Raw genomic sequence first — 18,491 nt, forward strand, 5'->3', positions numbered from 1 at the left:
AAGGCTGGCTGAAATACCAGAATCAGTGGGAACCTTGCACAATGAGAGTCCAACAGAACCACCAGAGGAAATTCAAGCCCAAATTCTTTTACATTCCTACATAGGTTCATTAATGGAAGAAAGTTGAACAAATTTGAATTAACTAACTCTTGATAAACTCCTGTTCAAGATAATTGATTGAAATTAGAAAAAATGTGATAAATGGGTATTGTGTTGTCAGTTTTGATTAAAATTGTGGCTATGTTACAATCCCTGAGCGAATGGAGTTCAAAGATCTTTCCGATCAAAGATTAACATGAGTTTAATCAAATTGGAGTAAATATGTTCCCAGAATTTAGATTTAGATCTTGGATTTATAGACGCCAGATTAATTTAAATCATTTGTTTATTCAGATTAAGGTCTGAAATAACATTTTTGTGAATTAGATGGAATGATTGTTTCAGAATAAAACAATTGGAAGCCCATGCAATTGTTGACGTTGATGTGGAGATGAGTTACAGGCCAACCGAATGGGAATTTAAAGAAGACATTAGCATAACAGAAATTTTGCTGACAAGCTTTATAACAGGTCAAAATGATAAAGCTTTGATACAGGAAACCCAATCCAGACAGAATATGTGCTGGAATCCTATGGTGTAAAAAGATGAACCTATCATCTCATCATTTGCAGTATATGTATCTTCAGAGTTAGTGATTTGACCGTTCTTTGAGTAAATGTGGAATTTGATTTTTTTTTTAGGTGCAGTAGTTCTAGACAGACAGTGCTTTGACCCTTCCTGTACACACATCATTGTTGGGCAGCCATTGCGTAATGAAAAATACTTGGCTTCCATGGCAGCTGGAAAATGGGTTCTTCATCGGTCCTATCTGGAGGCCTGCAGAACTGCTGCCAAATTTATCCAGGTTATGTATTCCCAACGAACTATTTCAACTAAAAGCAGTGAATAAGAACTGCTTTTGTCCCATTTCGGATATAACTGTTATTTACAAAGCACATCCATAAAATAAAACCTGAATTCGATTTTATTTGCATTCCTTCATAAACCCACTGGCCTGATCTATACAAAACTGATGTCACTGTAAGATATATTTTTGTCTGTAAAATTAAGATGTTGAGAGCTCTTTCCTACTATGATCCCTCTTTCTGTGCAATTTTTGGCTAGTGTTAGTTTTACTTTTTGCCAGCATAGATCACAACCTAAGTATATTGATCAAGTTAAATCTATTTGATGTTTTAATTTATTTTGGGAGACAGTTCTCTCAGGTCAAGAAAGCAGCGGGTTTAAATTCTGCTTCTTAGTCCCTGCCTGTTGTTGAGGTAGTATATGCAGGATGCTGGCCTGTGATTATGGAACTAAGAAGCATACTTTTACAGAGGAATCTTGTTTCTTTTTCATTATTATAAATATGTTTAATTTGGTTATTTCCACTCCTCTGCTATATGTGTGAAACAGCAGTTGTCCAGGAACATAGCTTTCCCATCTTCTTTATCTTCTGTCACTTCCTTGTCCTTTTCCTACTTCTCTTAACCTGATCTTTGCTTTAGCCCTATCTGCTGTTTCTACTTCTCAATTCCTCTGAAAGGCCTTATCGCTCCTGATCCTCCTAGACTGACCCCACTGCAGTCCTTTGTTTCAGCTGAGATATCCTTCAAGGCACCTGTCACTGGTTTTGCCTTAGCAGCGGGCAATATTGTCCTTTGGCTGCCTCACCACATTCCTTCTACTCAGTTCTTCCCCATCTTGCTCATTCACATCTGACAAGTCCCATCTGACCCACCTATGTCCTTCACAACCTTATTGTTAATGCTCTGAGCTCTTGAAATTAAGGTCAGTTCCAAAACATACTCAATTTTCTCTTTCCAGTGTATCACTCACTGAAACTGCTGATGTAATGGCATGGCTATCATCTCCAAATCAGTTAGCCTTTTAGGCTACACTTCCAGCCCTTTCTTTACTTTTAAATATTTTACCTTTTGCTCAAACATGTGTTTAAAATTTCCCTTAGCTCCCATATCCTCTCCCTGCTGCCATCCCTAAGTGTCCTGTTCCAGCGGCAGGACAGACCCACCAGAACTGGTGGCACAGTGGTATACAATTGGGAGAAAGTTGCCCTGGGAGTCCTCAACATCGATCCTGGACCTCATGAAGCCTCGTGGCATCAGGTCAAACATGGGCAAGGAAACCTCCTGCTGATTACCATGTACAGCACCTGATGAATCAGTACTCCTCCATGTTAAACACCAATTGGAAGAAGCACTGTGGGTAGCAAGGGCACTAGATGTTCTCTGGGTGGGGGACTTCAATGTCCATCGCCAAGAGCGGTAGCACCACCACAAACCAAAATGGCCGAGTCCTAAAGGACATAGTTGCTAGACTGGGTCTGCAGCAGGTGGTGAGGGAAGCAACAAGAGGGAAAAACATATTTGACCTCATCCTCACCAATCTACCTGTTGCAGATGCATCTGTCCATGACAGTATTTGTAGGAGCGACCGCTGCACAGTCCTTGTGGAGACAAAGTCCCATCTTCACATTGAGGATACCCTCCAACGTGTTTTGTGGCATTACCAGGTTTTGAACAAATCTAGCATTTGCCACTCTTCAGATACTGAAGCAATCTGTGTCCGTATGCAGTAAGACCTGCACAACATTCTGGCTTGGGCTGATAAGTGGCAAGTAACATTCACGCCACACAAATGCCAGGCAATGACCATCTCCAACAAGAGAGAATCTAACCATCATCCCTTGACATTCAATGGCATTACCATTGCTGAATCCCCCACTGTCAACATTCCGTGGGTTACCATTGACCAAAAACTGAACCGGACCAGCCGTATAAATACTGTGTCTGCAAGAGCAGCTCAGAAGCTGGGAATTCTGCAGTGAGTATCTCACCTCCTGACACTCCAAAGCCTGTCTACTATCTACAAGGCACAACTCAAGATGTGATGGAATACATTTGCCTGGATGAGTACAACTCCAACAACATTCAAGAAGCTCTGCATCATCCAAGACAAAGCTTGACTGGCACCCGTCCACTGCATTAAACATTCACTTCCTCCACCATAGTGGAGGATGCATAGTGGCAACAGTATGTACCATTTACAAAATGTGCTGCAACAACTCACCAAGGCTCATTCAACTTACTTTCCAAGCCCACGATCTCTACCACCTCAAAGGACAAGGGCAGCAGATGCATGGGAACACCATCACCTGCAAGTTCCTCTCCAAGCCCCACACTATCCTGACTTGAAACTATAGCGCCGTTCCTTCACTGTTGCAAGTTCAAAATCCTGGAACCCGCACCCTAATAGCACTGTGGGTGTCCGATAACACATGGACTGCAGTGGTTCAAGAAGATGGTTCACCACCACTTCTCAAGGGCAGTTAGGGATGGGCATAAATATTGGCCTAGCCAGTGATTCCCACATCCTGTTAACAAATAAAAAATGTCCCCTCCCATCCAGCCTCCATCTTCGCATCAAGTGACTTACTTTCAAAACATCTAAACAATGAGAGTCAAACTCAACTTATACAATGGGCCTGTTTTGACATCCTGGCACCTGGCATGGACCACATTCAGCAAAAATTATTTAGATTCACTGAGATAAAAATTGATGCGGGTTTTTTGGTGTAAAATGGATATAATGTCCTCATTTCTTGGTGCGAAGCCTTGCACTTGCTGCCATATCAGTCTTCACTATTTTTAGACAGCCTGGCAGCCATCTGAAATCAACATTGAATCAATTTAAAGATACAGAAAAGGATCCTGTTCCTGTTTCAGGTCCCTTCTGCAAAATGCATGAAAATTAGCTGGAGCATGTGTTGTTCAAGCTCCAATTAATTTTTCCAGCTCTACATTGGTCCTTCAAGGGACCAGTGGAAGGCGATAAACAAGTTTTATTTTTTAACTTCCCACTTTTGGTGTGCAGAGGAATGGGAGTGTTCATCCCAACTCCACAGCACTACCATGAGCCGCTGCCAGCTGGACTCAGCTCTCCTGCATCTTCTCTCATGTATGGGAGCTTGTGATGCTCCCTCAGTCCACCGGGAATCTTCAGTCGCCCTCTGTCCCCTTGCTCCCCATCAGTGAAAACAATCTTTCACCATTGTAATGCTGCGATACATATATTAACAGTAACTAAACCTATACAGCAATCAAGAGAGGCAGAAAGATTCAGGTGGCATACAGGATATAATGCAAGCTTCCAGATATGTCACAAAAGTGCATTGAAAAGGAGGGACCATTGTTGGAACCCTGCATTTCACTCACCCCTCGACTAGCTGCCCCTCTCTCTGCCACTCAGCACATTGCTGCTGCTCCTAATTCTGCAGGAAATCTATACTCCCTTCAAAGCAGCTGTTGTCGCCTGCCAAACCTCCACTTTAAATCCCTTCACCCTCTCCACTTATTGCCTTAGTACAAATCATCTTCTCCTCTTCAAGGTACAGGGGTATCTTGTTGTTTAACATGCTACCCGTTTGACACTCTGCAATCTGTTTTCTATTCAGACCAATGCAAACACTGCTCTGCTCAACGTCATGAACAACATCATGTCAATACAACTGAGGTTTGTTGTCCCTTCTCGTCCTTGTCGATCTCTCTACTGCCTTTAACACTATCGGTCATGTTTCCTCCACCAGCCTCTGGCAGTCCACCATACTTACCTCAACATTGTACATCTTCCAATGGTTTCTGCTCCCTAGCTAAATTATAATCAATGTCTTCAGGGTTCCAGCAATGGTCCCTCCTTTTCATTGCACTTTGGTGACATTATCTGGAGGCTTAAATTACATCCTGTATAGCACCTGAATCTTTCTGCCTCCCTTTTGATTGCTGTATAGTTTTAGGCAATATTTATGTATGTATTACAGAATTACAGCTAGTCTAAGTAGTGCAATGTTACTCAATTATAGTTAGCAGCATAGTTTAGTATCAGAGTTAGTGGTACAGTATTATGTTTGATGTTAATATTAGTAAACTATTGTTACAGTGTAATGATTAGAATTAATATTACAGACCGATTACAGGGAAATTACAGGCCGATTAGCCTGACCTCAGTCGTTGGTAAGATTTTAGAGACAATTATTAAGGATGAGATTTCAGAATACTTGGAAGTGCATGATAAAATAGGGCAAAGTCAGCATGGTTTCATCAAGGGGAAGTCATGCCTGACAAATCTGTTAGAATTTTTTGAGGAGGTAACGAGTAAGTTAGACAATGGAGAGCCAATGGATGTTATCTACTTGGACTTCCAGAAGGCCTTTGACAAGTGCAGCACAGGAGGCTGCTCAGTAAGATAAGAGCCCATGGTGTTAGAGGCAAGGTACTAGCATGGATAGAAGAATGGCTGTCTGGCAGGAGGCAGAGAGTGGGGATAAGGGGGTCCTTCTCAGGATGGCGGCCGGTGACTAGTTGAGTTCCGCAGGGGTCAGTGTTGGGACCACAACTTTTCACTTTATACATTAATGATCTAGATGAAGGAACTGAGGGCATCCTGGCTATGTTTGCAGATGATACAAAGATAGGTGGAGGGACAAGTAGTATTAAGGAGGCCGGGAGGGCTGCAGAAGGATTTGGAGAGGTTAGGAGAATGGGCAAAGAAGTGGCAGATGGCATATGACTTGGTGAAGTGTGAGGTTATGCACTTTGGTAGGAAGAATAGAGGCATAGACTATTTTCTAAATGGGGAGAGAATTCAGAAATCTGGAGTGCAAAGGCAGGCGTCCTAGTCCAGGATTCTCTTAAGGTTAACTTGCAGGTTGAGTCGGTAGTTAGGAAGGCAAATGCAATGTTGGCATTTATTTCGAGAGGACTAAAATATAAAAGCAGGGATGTGCTGCTGAGGCTTTATAAGGCTCTGGTCAGACCACGTTTAGAATATTGTGAGCAATTTTGGGCCCAGTATCTCAAGAAGGATGTTGTGGCCCTGGAGAGGGTCCAGAGGAGGTTCACGAGAACGATCCCAGGAATGAAAGGCTTAACATATGAGGAACGTTTGAGGACTCTGGGTCTATACTCGATGGAGTTTAGAAGGATGAGGGGGGATCTGATTGAAACCTACAGAATACTGAAAGGCCTGGATAGAGTGGACGTGGGGAAGATGTTTCCATTAGTAGGAGAGACTAGGACCTGAGGGCACAGCCTCAGAGTAAAGGGAAGAGCTTTTAGAACAGAGATGAGGAGAAACCTCTTTAGCCAGAGAGTGGTGAATCTATGAAATTCATTGCCACAGAAGGCCGTGGAGGCCAGGTCATTGAGTGTATTTAAGACCGAGATAGATGGGTTCTTGATCAGTATGGGGATCAAAGGTTACGGGGAGAATGGGGTTGAGAAACTTATCAGTCATGATTGAATGGTGGAGCAGACTCGATGGGCCAAATAGCCTAATTTCTGCTCCTATGTCTTATGGTCTTATAATATTGGTACAATAGTATTGCTGTAGTTGTACACCCACAGAGAGAACCTTTCAGTGTAAGTAATATTCAGAACATCTAATCTCCTATTTTATAATTGTAGTGTGATATTAGATTCCACTTTATTACAAAGCAAGTTAGCATCTATTTTAATTTACATGATAGCTTCTCCATTAATCACAGAAAAACATTTGAAACAGAAATCCAAGTACAGGCAGTTTAATAAACTTACACTTGGACCAAGGCAAATAGCTGGAAAATAGACCACTATTGCTGGGAGTGTACAGTTAAGACAGTTTCCTGTTTGATTTATAGTTACTTGAAATCTCATAGCTCACAATAGCCAGATGGTAAATTGGATTTAGAGCACCACACAATATTATGGTGTTGGTCTTCAAAAGAAGAATCTTTACTGTGAACACTTATAATCCCTTTCTTTTACAGGAGGAAAACTATGAATGGGGTAGCAGTTTTATCTTGGACGTGTTGCCTGGGATTAGTATACAACAGAAGAAACTTGCAGTGGCAGCCATGAGATGGAGGAAGAACCTGGAGGTGATAAGACAAAAGGATGCTAGTGCTGAGGTACTGACACGATGAACTGTGCTCAATGTTGCAAATATCTAGGTAGATTTGTGTGATCCTTTGCCTGAGCTTACTGGATCACTCTGGTGCACCGAATGCAAGAAAATCTGGTGGGCTACTACTAGGAATGAGGTCAACATGGATATTACCTAGGCAGATAGACAGTTACAGGAGTTTATATGGTGTTACTTTGTTGGGGTTAGGATTTTCAATGTAAGGAAGTAGTTGAAATTTCCCTTTTCAATGAACACCAAGTAAAAGCAACTCTTAGAAGATGAAAAGCACCAAAAAGCTGTAAATGATTTTGGAGGAGTGTAAGCACAGCTTCAGATCACATCCAAGAAGAAATTTGCCTTTTGAAAGGGAACACACTTCGTGCATATCACACCAGAAGGTAAGCACTCTCAAACAAGGAGTCACTTTTTGAAGTACAGTCACGATTTTTAAGCAACCACGGCAAAAACTTTGTGCACAGCCAAGTGCAAGAAACAGCAAATAAGATAAATGGCCATTCAATCTGTTTATGTGGTGTTGGTTAAGGGACAAATGTTGGCCATTTATATTGGGAGAACTCCTTGATTTTTCAATAGTGCCATGGAATTTTTAATCTCCACCTAAACCATTAGAACCAACACAGAGCTTCAGTTTAACATTTCATAAGCAATGCAGTAATCCCTTTGTACGGCACTAAAGTGTTGGTCTAGATTCAGAATGTGTTGAAATCGTGGAGTGGGGCTTCTGATTCGGGAAAGAATAAAGCTAACTGAGCCAAACTTGGTTGATAGGTGGGTGTTAATTAGAGAGTTCTGATGATAATCTGCTGTCCCTCTCTATCTCCCGGTAGTACTTAACAAGTACACATTAGGAGTCTATTTGAAAAGAAGCATATCCTTTCTGGACGTAAAGTTATCAAGTGTGAAGACTCAGCCAAAATGATTTTAACTTTTCCATACTGAATTTGCAAACAGTGATTCTTAAACTTCCACTCTTCCCTGAAGGCGCATGCCTTAGATTGCCATATGAGGAGGCTCTACTCTCCCAATAGAGGAACTTGAAAAGAAACACCTTGCTCTTTTGGTCTCTAGTGACACCTGGTAATATCTAAAGTGACAGAATCTACACAATTGAATTATAACAAAGCGTTTGCAACTGCCAAGAGTTCAGGAAGGGGAATTTAGCCTGTGCAGTGAAAAAAGGATTACAGGATATAGAATCAAACCAAAAGAATAACATTTTTTGTCTCAATGAAACAATGTATAGCAAAGGCAATAAATGTCATTACATTTATTATTAAGAATATTTCCAAGCTTTCCATGTAAATATTTGAAGCAATAATAACTTCTTCAAATAAATTTGCAGAAGGAGAAATACTCTACCCTTTTCATTTAAGGGAAAGGTATTTAGAATGTACATAAATTATCACTTGTCTTGTCTCTGCAGATTGGTGCATTTACTGGTTGGAAAGTTATTTTAAATTTTGATCATGCCAAGGAGGCAGGTTTCAGGCGACTTCTACTTTCAGGTGGAGCCAAGGTTAGCTATTTTATAATGATTCCGATGGTATCTAAATGTCTTGAATTGCTTGTATGTATAATTTGTCCATATATTCAAAAGGCTTCCATCTGGCACATGTTCATGAAAAACATTTCATCAACCCTGTGTTCAAAAATATGCAGCTGAAGGGCCAATATTCTAGATTATCTGAGATATTCACTTAATGGTCACACATCATATATCCTAAACATCATATAACTAAATATGAGCAAATTTACTCAGGTAGCACAAGGATTGAGGAACTAATAACCAACACAAAACCAAGTAATCAAATAACTATCATTTACAACCAGCAGTTATGAGAAAAACAACTTGCTCAAAAGACTTTTAATGTAAGGCTGTTCTGGGAGCATGTTTTGAGCCACTGAGTATACATGTGAAAAAGAATTCTCAATGAAATCACTGAACTTAGATCAAAAATGTTTTAGCTTCCTAATATTCATGACCTTTCTATGCAACATGTTTGCAGTGAGTTTTCATGCTGATATCTCCTGAGTTCTGCACAAATACACCTTTTGCAGCTCTGCCATTTTTATGTCTGTCAAAATCTTGCTCCGATCAAAATATTGTACTCCACATTCAAAATAAAGAAAATAAAGTTTGGATTTGTGTATCTTGGCTTTAGGGAAGTTTTAACTTCTCTGCCTGGCGGAAACTGGATACAACAGAAATCAAAATCTAAGCGGTACACTTATCCATTTTCCATCCGCTGCTATTTTAATGCTGTTGTTTTCTTGGGTAACTGAAGTGGCAGCCTGACTTGGGTGGGACTCTCATGAATTGGGACCCTATCACTTAACAAACTTTGTATTTTAACTCCCTAATAAAGTAGATGTAAAACTTTGTGGGGTCAGGAGATTTTGGGACTCATACCAGGTGACCCTCCGAGCTCATTCCCAACTGCAAAACCATTTGTCTTCCTCTCCTTCTCTACACGCTCTGCACCCCACTCCCCACCACCAACCCAGCACATGATGGAGTGAATGCATAACCATAAATTTCATTTAAAGAATATAGTAAGTATTCTAAAATGATATAGACCACTTTGAGTTCAGTATTATTCTATATTAATAACTGATGCTGTAACCTTGCTCATACTTCAGGTACTTCCCAGTCATTTGCTACTTGAATACAAAGAAGCCACTCATCTGTTTGCTGACTTCAACAAACTAAAACCAGAGGACCCAAGAGTGAACGTGGCTGAAGCTGTTAAACATAATGTGTTATGTCTCAAGCCTGAATATATTGCAGACTATCTCATACAGGTTTGTTCCACATTCTGAATCTTTTGTGAAGTTATGTGGTGCAGATTCTTGCTTTAGTAAGAGTTTAGACTAATAAATTTATTGGACTCAAGTGTTCAGTAACTAAAAAGGTCTAAATTCTTTGTAACTTTTCTCATTAACCTGTTGCTGTAATGAAAAATCTAATTTTGTATACATTATCATTCATCATGGATGCATAAAATAATTAGGACAACCTTAGGATCCAAGGCTGCCTAATGCTTTGGATGTAGACCCTTTGTCAAAATTTGAGCTAACACCCAAAACCTAACCTAGCTTTGCTCTTTACAGATTCTCACAGACTAACTGTCTACTTTCTAAAATTTCTATTTTAATATACAATTTTTAGTAACTCCAATTTTTTAAATATATGGTTACTTCTGTTTGTTGTCTTCCATTACAAGAGGAAGGTTTGGTTTTTTCTGCCAATCAGTTTTAATTTGTTCTCAAGTTGTTTCGAGGGTACTATTCTGTCACCTATTTTCCAAAGTTTTAAAATTTGTATACCCAAGTGATCCGTTCATTGAGAAATAATTCAAAGACATCTTTGAGTCAGAGTTATCCAGGAGTGGCTTTATTCACAAACGCAGTTACAGTCAACCTCCATATTGTACAATTCTTCTGTTTCTTCTCTTCACACACACTCTTTCCCCTTTGGGGAATAATGGGCAAGGTTTGGAAGGATTAGCAATCTGTTTGGACCACATCATGAACGCTCCATCCATGGCCAACTAGTCTTGGAGCAGGACTTGAACCCAAAGCTTCTAGCTCAGAGGTAGGATTGCTACTTACTGAGCCACAAGAGCTCCATAATCAAGAGTAGCTAGTATGGATTTAAAAGGAAAACTCATGCTTGACAAACCTTATTGAATTCTTTGAAGGCATAGCAAAAAGATTAGATAAGGATCATGCAGTAGCTATAATATATTTAGATTTTGAAAAGGCCTTTGATAAGGTGGACTCATTACTAAGGTCAGAACATATGAAGTTAGGGGTCAAGTAGCAGACTGGATCACTGGCTGGCTACAGAACAGAATATAGGAAGTAAGAGGGTTAAGGATAGTTACTCAGACTGACAGAAGGTGGGGAGTGGTGTTCCACAGGGTTTGGGACTGGGGCCATTGCTGTTCACAATTTACATGGTAAATCTGGACTCTGGAATCAGAAGTACAATTTTAAAATTTGCAACCAACAGCAAATTGGATTATAGTCAATAGGGAACAACAGGGAATTCAGCAAAAATGTTTCTACCCAAAGAGTTGAAGGTTGAGGTGAATACAGTATCCTAGATGCATTTAAGAGGAAGCAGGATAAGTGCATGGGGAAGAAAGGATTAAAAAGGATATGCCAATAGGCTTATATAAAAAGGGATGGGAGGAGGCTCATTTGGAGCATAAATACCAGAATGGATTGGTTGGACCAAATGAAAGAGGTCATTTGGCTTATCTTGTCTGTGCTGATTCTTTGAAAAAGGTAGCCAATTAGTCCCAATCTCCCCTGCCTTTTCACCATAGTCCTGCAGATTTTCACTTTCAAGTATCTATCTAATTCCCTTTTGAAAGCTATTCTGCAGGCTGTTTTGAGTTCACTCCCTTCCCTGGCCATCCCACATCCGGTGATTCTCTGCAGCTGCCTCAGCTTTATCTCTTCTCTTGTCCCAAACATGATGTGCTGTTGCAATTATATATTTAGCTGATAGCAACTGTAACTTTCAGGCAGTGTATCATAAGTGTAACTTTATTCCCCCTCTTATCTGCTGGAGGGACAAGTTTAAACATTGTTGTCCTTTCAAATTCCAGTTTTGTTTAGCAGAGTGGAACTGTTTTCAAAGACCAATTGAAGTTGTAAAAAAAAATTTGAATTTATGATTTTATAAATCAACAGTTATCTGAGTTAGAACACTTCGAGAAATGATTTGGCTGATGTTTGTAATTCTAGATGCACTTGTAAAGAGGTTAAAATACAATATTAAGTAATTGGGGATTTGGACCTTACAAAAGGCATGGGTGGGTGAATCTTATCTGTCATAGACAATGCTAAGTAGAGAGTGAAGGGAGATTGGAAGGCGAAAATGTTAATACTTGCTCTAGAAGGCAGCAGTTTTTACCTAATCTGTATCAGAGAATCCTCCAATTGGGTGAAATTCTGGTACTTCTGCTTGTCTGGTACCAGCACCTGGACATCCCTGGTTTTTTTTGAATTGTGCAAAATATTGGTCTGGAGATTCTACATGTTTACCACCCAGATGTCAGTGCAATCTGGGCAGAATGACTGAAACAGCACAAGAGATCACAGAATTTGAACGTAAGTAAGCTATGCCCTTAACTACTTTACACTCAAGTATCTGCGATCTTTACACCAATTGAAAGGTTTTTGCACCAGCATAGTCCCCGCCCGCAAAACTGGCTACATCACCAGGTCAGATGGGCATTTGTACCCATTTGGGAAGGTTTGTCACATTGTGCCCATTTTCTTGGGCGCACAAGCGTCTTTTGTCATGTGATCTCAGCCTTTCTGCGGTGAACAGTAATAAGTGCTTAGAAACATAGGAATGGGAGTAGTTCATTTAATCCCTTGAGCCAGTTTTGCCATTCAATGAAATCTCGGCTCACGAACTGGGGGGCTTGTGCCTTATTAGTCAAGTGGCACTCTCTGCTCATATGGTATTTAAGATCCCCTGTGAATACTCACAAAGCTTCAAAAACAAGCAGGGATTGCACACTCTTAATGTACAGCTAGTGTGTGTACCCTCTCAGTGCTACATACTCAGGTCATGAAGCCTTCACTGTGAGGACTTTTGATATTGCCCACAAGCTTGGGGAAGGCTGATTGAACTGATGCTTTGCTCATTGGAGACAAAGCAATATCCCCTGCTCCCGTTGCTTGTAAGGCCACTTCAATAGGCACAGACCGATGCAGGGTCAGATACGATAGACCCGGCAGCTTGTGGAGACAGTCACTGGATTGCTGAAGAGCCGCATCAGGAGTTTGGATAGATCTGGGGAAATACTGCGGTTTTCCTGAGAGAGTGTGGCTAGGATTCTGCTGGCTTGCTGTTCCATCCACGGTTTTGCCTTGGAACAATGCATTAGCATGGAATTACCAGGATAGAGCCCATCGAGATGAATGAATGTAGTATAATCTGAACTAGAGCCGAGCGCTGAATCTGTGCAGGAGGCAGTTGCTCACTCGAGCAGGACTGTTAGAACATGGTTTGTGCAGGAGGATTTCACAAAGTGAGCCCTACTCCCCCAAGCTGAGAAAGGAAGATGATGAACACTGATTATTTCAAAAGCAAAAAAAATTATTGCAACATTTGAAATTTCAAACTAATGTTAAATAACATTAAAATTAAACTTACAAAAAAAATTACATTTCAGAATATAACTAAATGTTTCCTGTTACATTTGTAACAGCAATTACTGAATTTATTTTGAGAATGGTGTTAAAACTTTCAAACATTTTAACATGGAGTAGGAAGATTTATTCAAAAATTTAAACTTGGAAAAGTGCAAAAATGTTTGATAATTATAAACATTAAGTGCAAAGTTCAAACTTAAATAATCATGCAAACATCTGAACATGTTCAAAAATAGCTCTGTTGCAATGTTGCAGCAGATCTACACTGCAGATTCTGACACGAGACCAGCACGCTGTCCTTGATAGAGCTCAGGGGCCTCCTTCCACTCCACTCCATCAGCCAGACTGCACTGACCTACCACTCTGTATCTGGTGAATCTTAACAGAGAATCTTAGCAGACATGTCCTCCACTCTCTCCAAATCTTTCACGGCTAGTGTTACTGGAGGCAGATGCCAAGCATATATCGCAGTCCAGAATCTCACTCAGAGCACGGTCCATGCTGGTGCCAAACTGGGGAGAGTCAACTGACTCGCTGCTTGGGCTGACTTGATGGAGGGATTGAGGGTTCGTTCCCAGGAATGACCATTGGTGAGGAGCTTTGGATTTCAGTCAGTCCCTCATCGTAGGGCACTAGCTGCCTACAGAAGCCAGGGACCTCTACCCCCCACCCCGCCATTTCTTGTTGGAGCTGCTCTGCCTCACTTTCCCACTACACTTGTCCTTTTACTCTTTCATGTTGTCCCACTCTGCTCTAGTGCAGTCTTCCTTGAGCCTCATATCTTGGCTTCGGGGCAAAAATTAGATGATTGCGGTATGTACTTGTGTTGTGGGGGAGGAAGTGAATGGATAACCCTTGCCACAGTCTGTTGTGGAGCATTGAATGTCCAATTCACCCCACCCACCGTGGTTCCTGCCACACCCACGTTAGCGTGGCTTCCAAGCAGCTTCACTGCCCTCTGCTTATGGTCAACACCTTGAGGCTTGGTAAACCCCCCACAACTCTCCACTCTACTGGGCATTGTGTACATTCTTGGCCTGCAAAGACAAAAGGAAAAGATCAAAAAATGTTACAAGCAATTACAACAAGTTATTGCTTTCCATCAATCTGTCTGCTCTGATAAGTGGCTGGTCCAGTTGCTTTGCCTGAGTCTTACAGATTGGACATGGCATGGCAGAAAGTATTGGAAATCAATTTCTTGCTTTTCCTGAAACAAAAATAAAAACTCAGCAGGCCTGACAGCACCTACGGAGAGAAAGACAGAGTCAACATTTCGAGTCCGTATGACACTTCTTCAGAACTAAAGAGAAGTAGAAATGTGGTGAAATCTATACTGTTTAAGGGGAGTGGGACAGGTGGAGCTGGATAGAGGGCCAGTGATAGGTAGAGGCAAAGGAGAGATTGCAAAAGATGTCTTAAACAAAAGGTCAAAGGGGTGTTGATGGTGGTGATATTGGCTAAAGGAGGTGCTAATGGTGACATTAAGAGGAGAAAGCAGAACGAGCAAGTGACAGATGGCCCTAGTGGGGATGGAGTGGGGGGAGGGGACAGTGTGGGAGAAAAGATCGAAATAGACTAAAAGGTGAAGATAAAACAATGAATGGAAATAAATTTTAAAAATAATAAATATGTGGGTGGGAAATATATATATAAAAACTAAAAAATAAATATTTGAAAAAAGGGGATCAAAAAGGGATGAGGATGGAGGAGAGAGTCCTTGCTGTCACTTGCTCATCCTGCTTTCTATTCTTAATGTCACCATTAGCACCTCCTTTAGCCAATATCACCACCATCAACACCCCTTTGACCTATTGTTTAAGACATCTTTTGCAATCTCTCCTTTGCCTCTACCTATCACTGGCCCTCTATCCAGCTCCACCTGTCCCACCCCCCTTGAACAGTATATATTTCACCTCATTTCTACTTCTCTTCAGTTCTGGAGAAGTGTCATACGTTCTCGAATTGTTGACTCTGTCTTTCTCTCCATGGATGCTGTCAGGCCTGCTGAGTTGTTGTTTCATATTTCCAACATCCGTAGTATTTTGCTTTTATCTTGCTTTGCCTGGCCTTGTCAAGTCATTGAACCTCTTGCAGCAGTGACCTCCTGTCCTGTGGATCGTGGTCAGTGCACTAAGTCCTCTGTCCAGGCTCATCTCCTCACTGCATGTGAAGACTGACCCTCAGTATACTGAGGCAAACCTCTCCATGTCTCCATCTCATTGAGAAGGGCCTGAAGGTCCTCCTCCACAAAGTCGAATGCCCTTTTGCAGGCATTCTTTTTTCTTCCATTATCACTCATTAACAGGGATGAAAAAATACAAATATTTTGCATGCTGCTTAGGAGAGTGATTAAAATTTCTCACTGATCAATGCTGAGAGTTACATCTATTTGCAACTGTTCTGATTACTTGCTGCAATAATTGCATTGGTAAATTAATTTAAATCAATTTGCTCACTGCTTAGGTGCCTCACAGCACACATTTGCCCAGCGCTCAGATTAAGATTACTCACTGCTGTGAAAACTATAAAGGCATATGGCTTCAAAAAATTTGCAGAGAGGGAAAAGTGTCTTGCCTTGTGATCTCTAATCTTGATCAATGCCTTTTGTAGAACACCACCCCCAGGTACTGTTCCAGTCACAATTAGATGACACTGATTCCTGGGAGAGTTTACGTTCAAGCTTTTGCCAATGATTTTACAAGTAAACTTGAGCATAACCATGTTGGAGCAGCGTCCAGTACATTTTGGCCACATTTCCCTGATTGGACTCGCAACGGAAACTTCTGTGATTTGGATCACATCTGCCTCTATGTAAATCCAGAACAAATGCCTATTTTCCTGTTAATCGCAGATGCAGCAGACCTTACAAATACAGCGCCTGCCTAACACTTGACAAAATCATAGCCCACATAAGGAAACCAGCCAGCCCATCGTGATTATGCTGGCATTTTAAAAGGGCCCATTTGTCTGCTCTTTCCCCATGGCCCTACAAATTCCTCTTTTCCAAGTATATATCCAGTTTCCTTTTGCAAGTTAATATTGAATCTGCTTTCACCATACTTTCAGGGTGCGCATTCTAGATCGTAGCAACTGGCTGAATATAAAAAAAATCATTTTCCCCTTGAATTTTTTGCCAGAGAGGAAATTCAGCTCTCAGATTTTAGTACTGCCATGAAGAGGCAGCAGTATTGGGGATAACATTTATGGTTGTGTTTTTAAGCTTGTTACTTTTCCAGATAGATTGCTGTAGGCAGGTCTGTTTAGATTATTCAGCACTGTACAGAAACAGTGTAATATCTATCTGAAGGTCTCAGTAAAGCAGCACTCTGTTAAAGATCAGTTTATTTCCTTCTGTGATCTCATTTTTATTGATACCTGACAGTGTTATGCTAATTAAAAGTAAGTAATATAACCAAATAAACCTTGTATTTGGATATTAATAATTGTAGAACAACATTTAAAAAAACAGTTGTGCAGATTGGGTAACTAGGAAAAGTTGCAACCAGATTGACGGAAGTTACAATTATTGAGAACTATTATTCTGGTCATCACAGTCTTGTTGGGACACAATCTAAATTGTCCAGTTACTATACATTTTTTTTCCTTTTCAGGAGCACCCTCCTCCGATTGAGAATTACTATCTTACTGACGAGCCTGGGATGGGAACTCGCAAACGGAAACCATCTGGAGATAATTCTGATCCAAGAAAGTGTAGAAAGAATTGAGGTTTCTTGAAGTTTGTATTTCCATTTTCTAATAAATGCCACTAATATTGCTCAGCCACAAGAAATCATCGTCTGAGAAAGGATAGAAATGCTCCCACATTTCTATGATAAATTCAGTGTATTTGTCATTGGGGTGTTCAGCTACTAAATAGCGTCAACCTGGTTATAAAATCAGCTATCTTATTTTCAGCACTGTAAGTTTGGCCAATTGAAACATAAAACACAGAAAGATCTTTTTTTAAATATTTGTCAAGCCTCTTGGGCTTGACATAAAAGCAGAAGATAAATAGTCAACTACCTTTTTTGATTGTATTTTAAATAAATCTATTTGCTTAGAAAATCTTGGGTCTCAGACTGAATTAGTTTTACAAGATCTGTTTCCTTTTAATTTTTGTACTGTAAATCTTCTCTTCAAGTGGCGTCTCACACCACCTAAAACATGATCCCATCGCCGAGGATGATTTTCCCTCTGCTCCTCTCTTTACTTTCTGGGGTAAACATTCCCTCCTGGATGTTTCGATACATTACAACCTACAAAACTCAGAAAAGCTGATAAAACAGCTCTCTCAATCCTCGAAAGCTAACACATCAAAAACAAAAGTAAAACATTGTTGAGAAATGTGTATCACGTGACAATACAAGGGAACTGAATAAGTTAAATTCCTTTTTATTATATTGATTTCCAGGAACAGGGACCACGTTTTGTAACTGTTTTTCTGTGAAGACTTATACCGTCACATAGATTCTTGTTTGTTGACATCTGGCGTTTTGAAGTTCCCGAAGATGGCTCCTTTACATGCTCCTAGTGAGAAACCTGCAGTCTTTACCAATAGAAAGCATATAATGCAGGTCTATGCTCACTATCCTGGCAGCAATCATGACTCCTCTATATTCCGATCAGCCCTTCCCTTTAGAGGCTGTATGTTGAGCGACAAGGATGATCCCCTCCTGATATGGCTGGTGACTCCAGTTAAGAATCCATGCACAGCAGGAATACAGTGAGACAGGAAACATTGAGTCGGCATACTCAAATGACACTTCTTCCACTGCCTAGATCAGTCAGGAGAAGTCCTACACTGCTCAGCTCAATGGGTTTCTCTATTTTGGGTCTATCCTGTTCCTACAAGCTGCTTGGGAGGTGGAAGGCTGCTGAGCTTCAGATAGTTGGACTGAAGATGGTCTCGAGCAGTTGTTAGCCTGGGCTGCGGTAGTCTTTTCTTTATGGTTGATGGACAATTACCATGGGTATGGGCAGAATGGCAGCGTTTTTTTAAAAAAAAAATCACTGCTAAGTGACGAGTCAGCATTTCTTACCGGTTGGCGTTCCCTTTGTTTTCACACACTACTAAACTTTATTATGTCAAGAGAGAATGCATGTCCGAATGGACCTCCCATCCTGAATTAACACCCAGTCTCTGGACACTGTCCATCCTTGGCACTAACCTATTTCTGTACTGCTCTTGGTGTGGGCCAGTCTTGTCCCATATTTCTAGTCAACCATTTTACATTCCACACATTCCAATGAACTGTCTCCCTTCTCCCTCCCATTGAAATACATACATTCTC

General features: G+C 40.8%; 1 protein-coding gene across 4 annotated transcripts in view; it reads left to right on the forward strand.

Annotated features, from left to right (window-relative positions):
• Positions 1–17,262, forward strand: part of topbp1 (DNA topoisomerase II binding protein 1) — a 72,173-nt gene extending 54,911 nt beyond the window's left edge. For all 4 annotated transcript variants that reach the window (XM_041184550.1, XM_041184549.1, XM_041184547.1 and 1 more), the window contains exons 24-28: positions 741–904; positions 6,863–7,003; positions 8,444–8,536; positions 9,661–9,822; positions 16,812–17,262. In XM_041184550.1, coding sequence (XP_041040484.1) covers positions 741–904; positions 6,863–7,003; positions 8,444–8,536; positions 9,661–9,822; positions 16,812–16,925 — 674 coding nt within the window. In that variant the 3' untranslated portion in view covers positions 16,926–17,262. The remainder of the gene's footprint in view (positions 1–740; positions 905–6,862; positions 7,004–8,443; positions 8,537–9,660; positions 9,823–16,811) is intronic.
• Positions 17,263–18,491: the final 1,229 nt, after the last annotated feature.

The sequence above is a fragment of the Carcharodon carcharias genome, chromosome 3, assembly GCF_017639515.1.
Source record: "Carcharodon carcharias isolate sCarCar2 chromosome 3, sCarCar2.pri, whole genome shotgun sequence".
NCBI classification, from domain to species: domain Eukaryota; kingdom Metazoa; phylum Chordata; class Chondrichthyes; order Lamniformes; family Lamnidae; genus Carcharodon; species Carcharodon carcharias.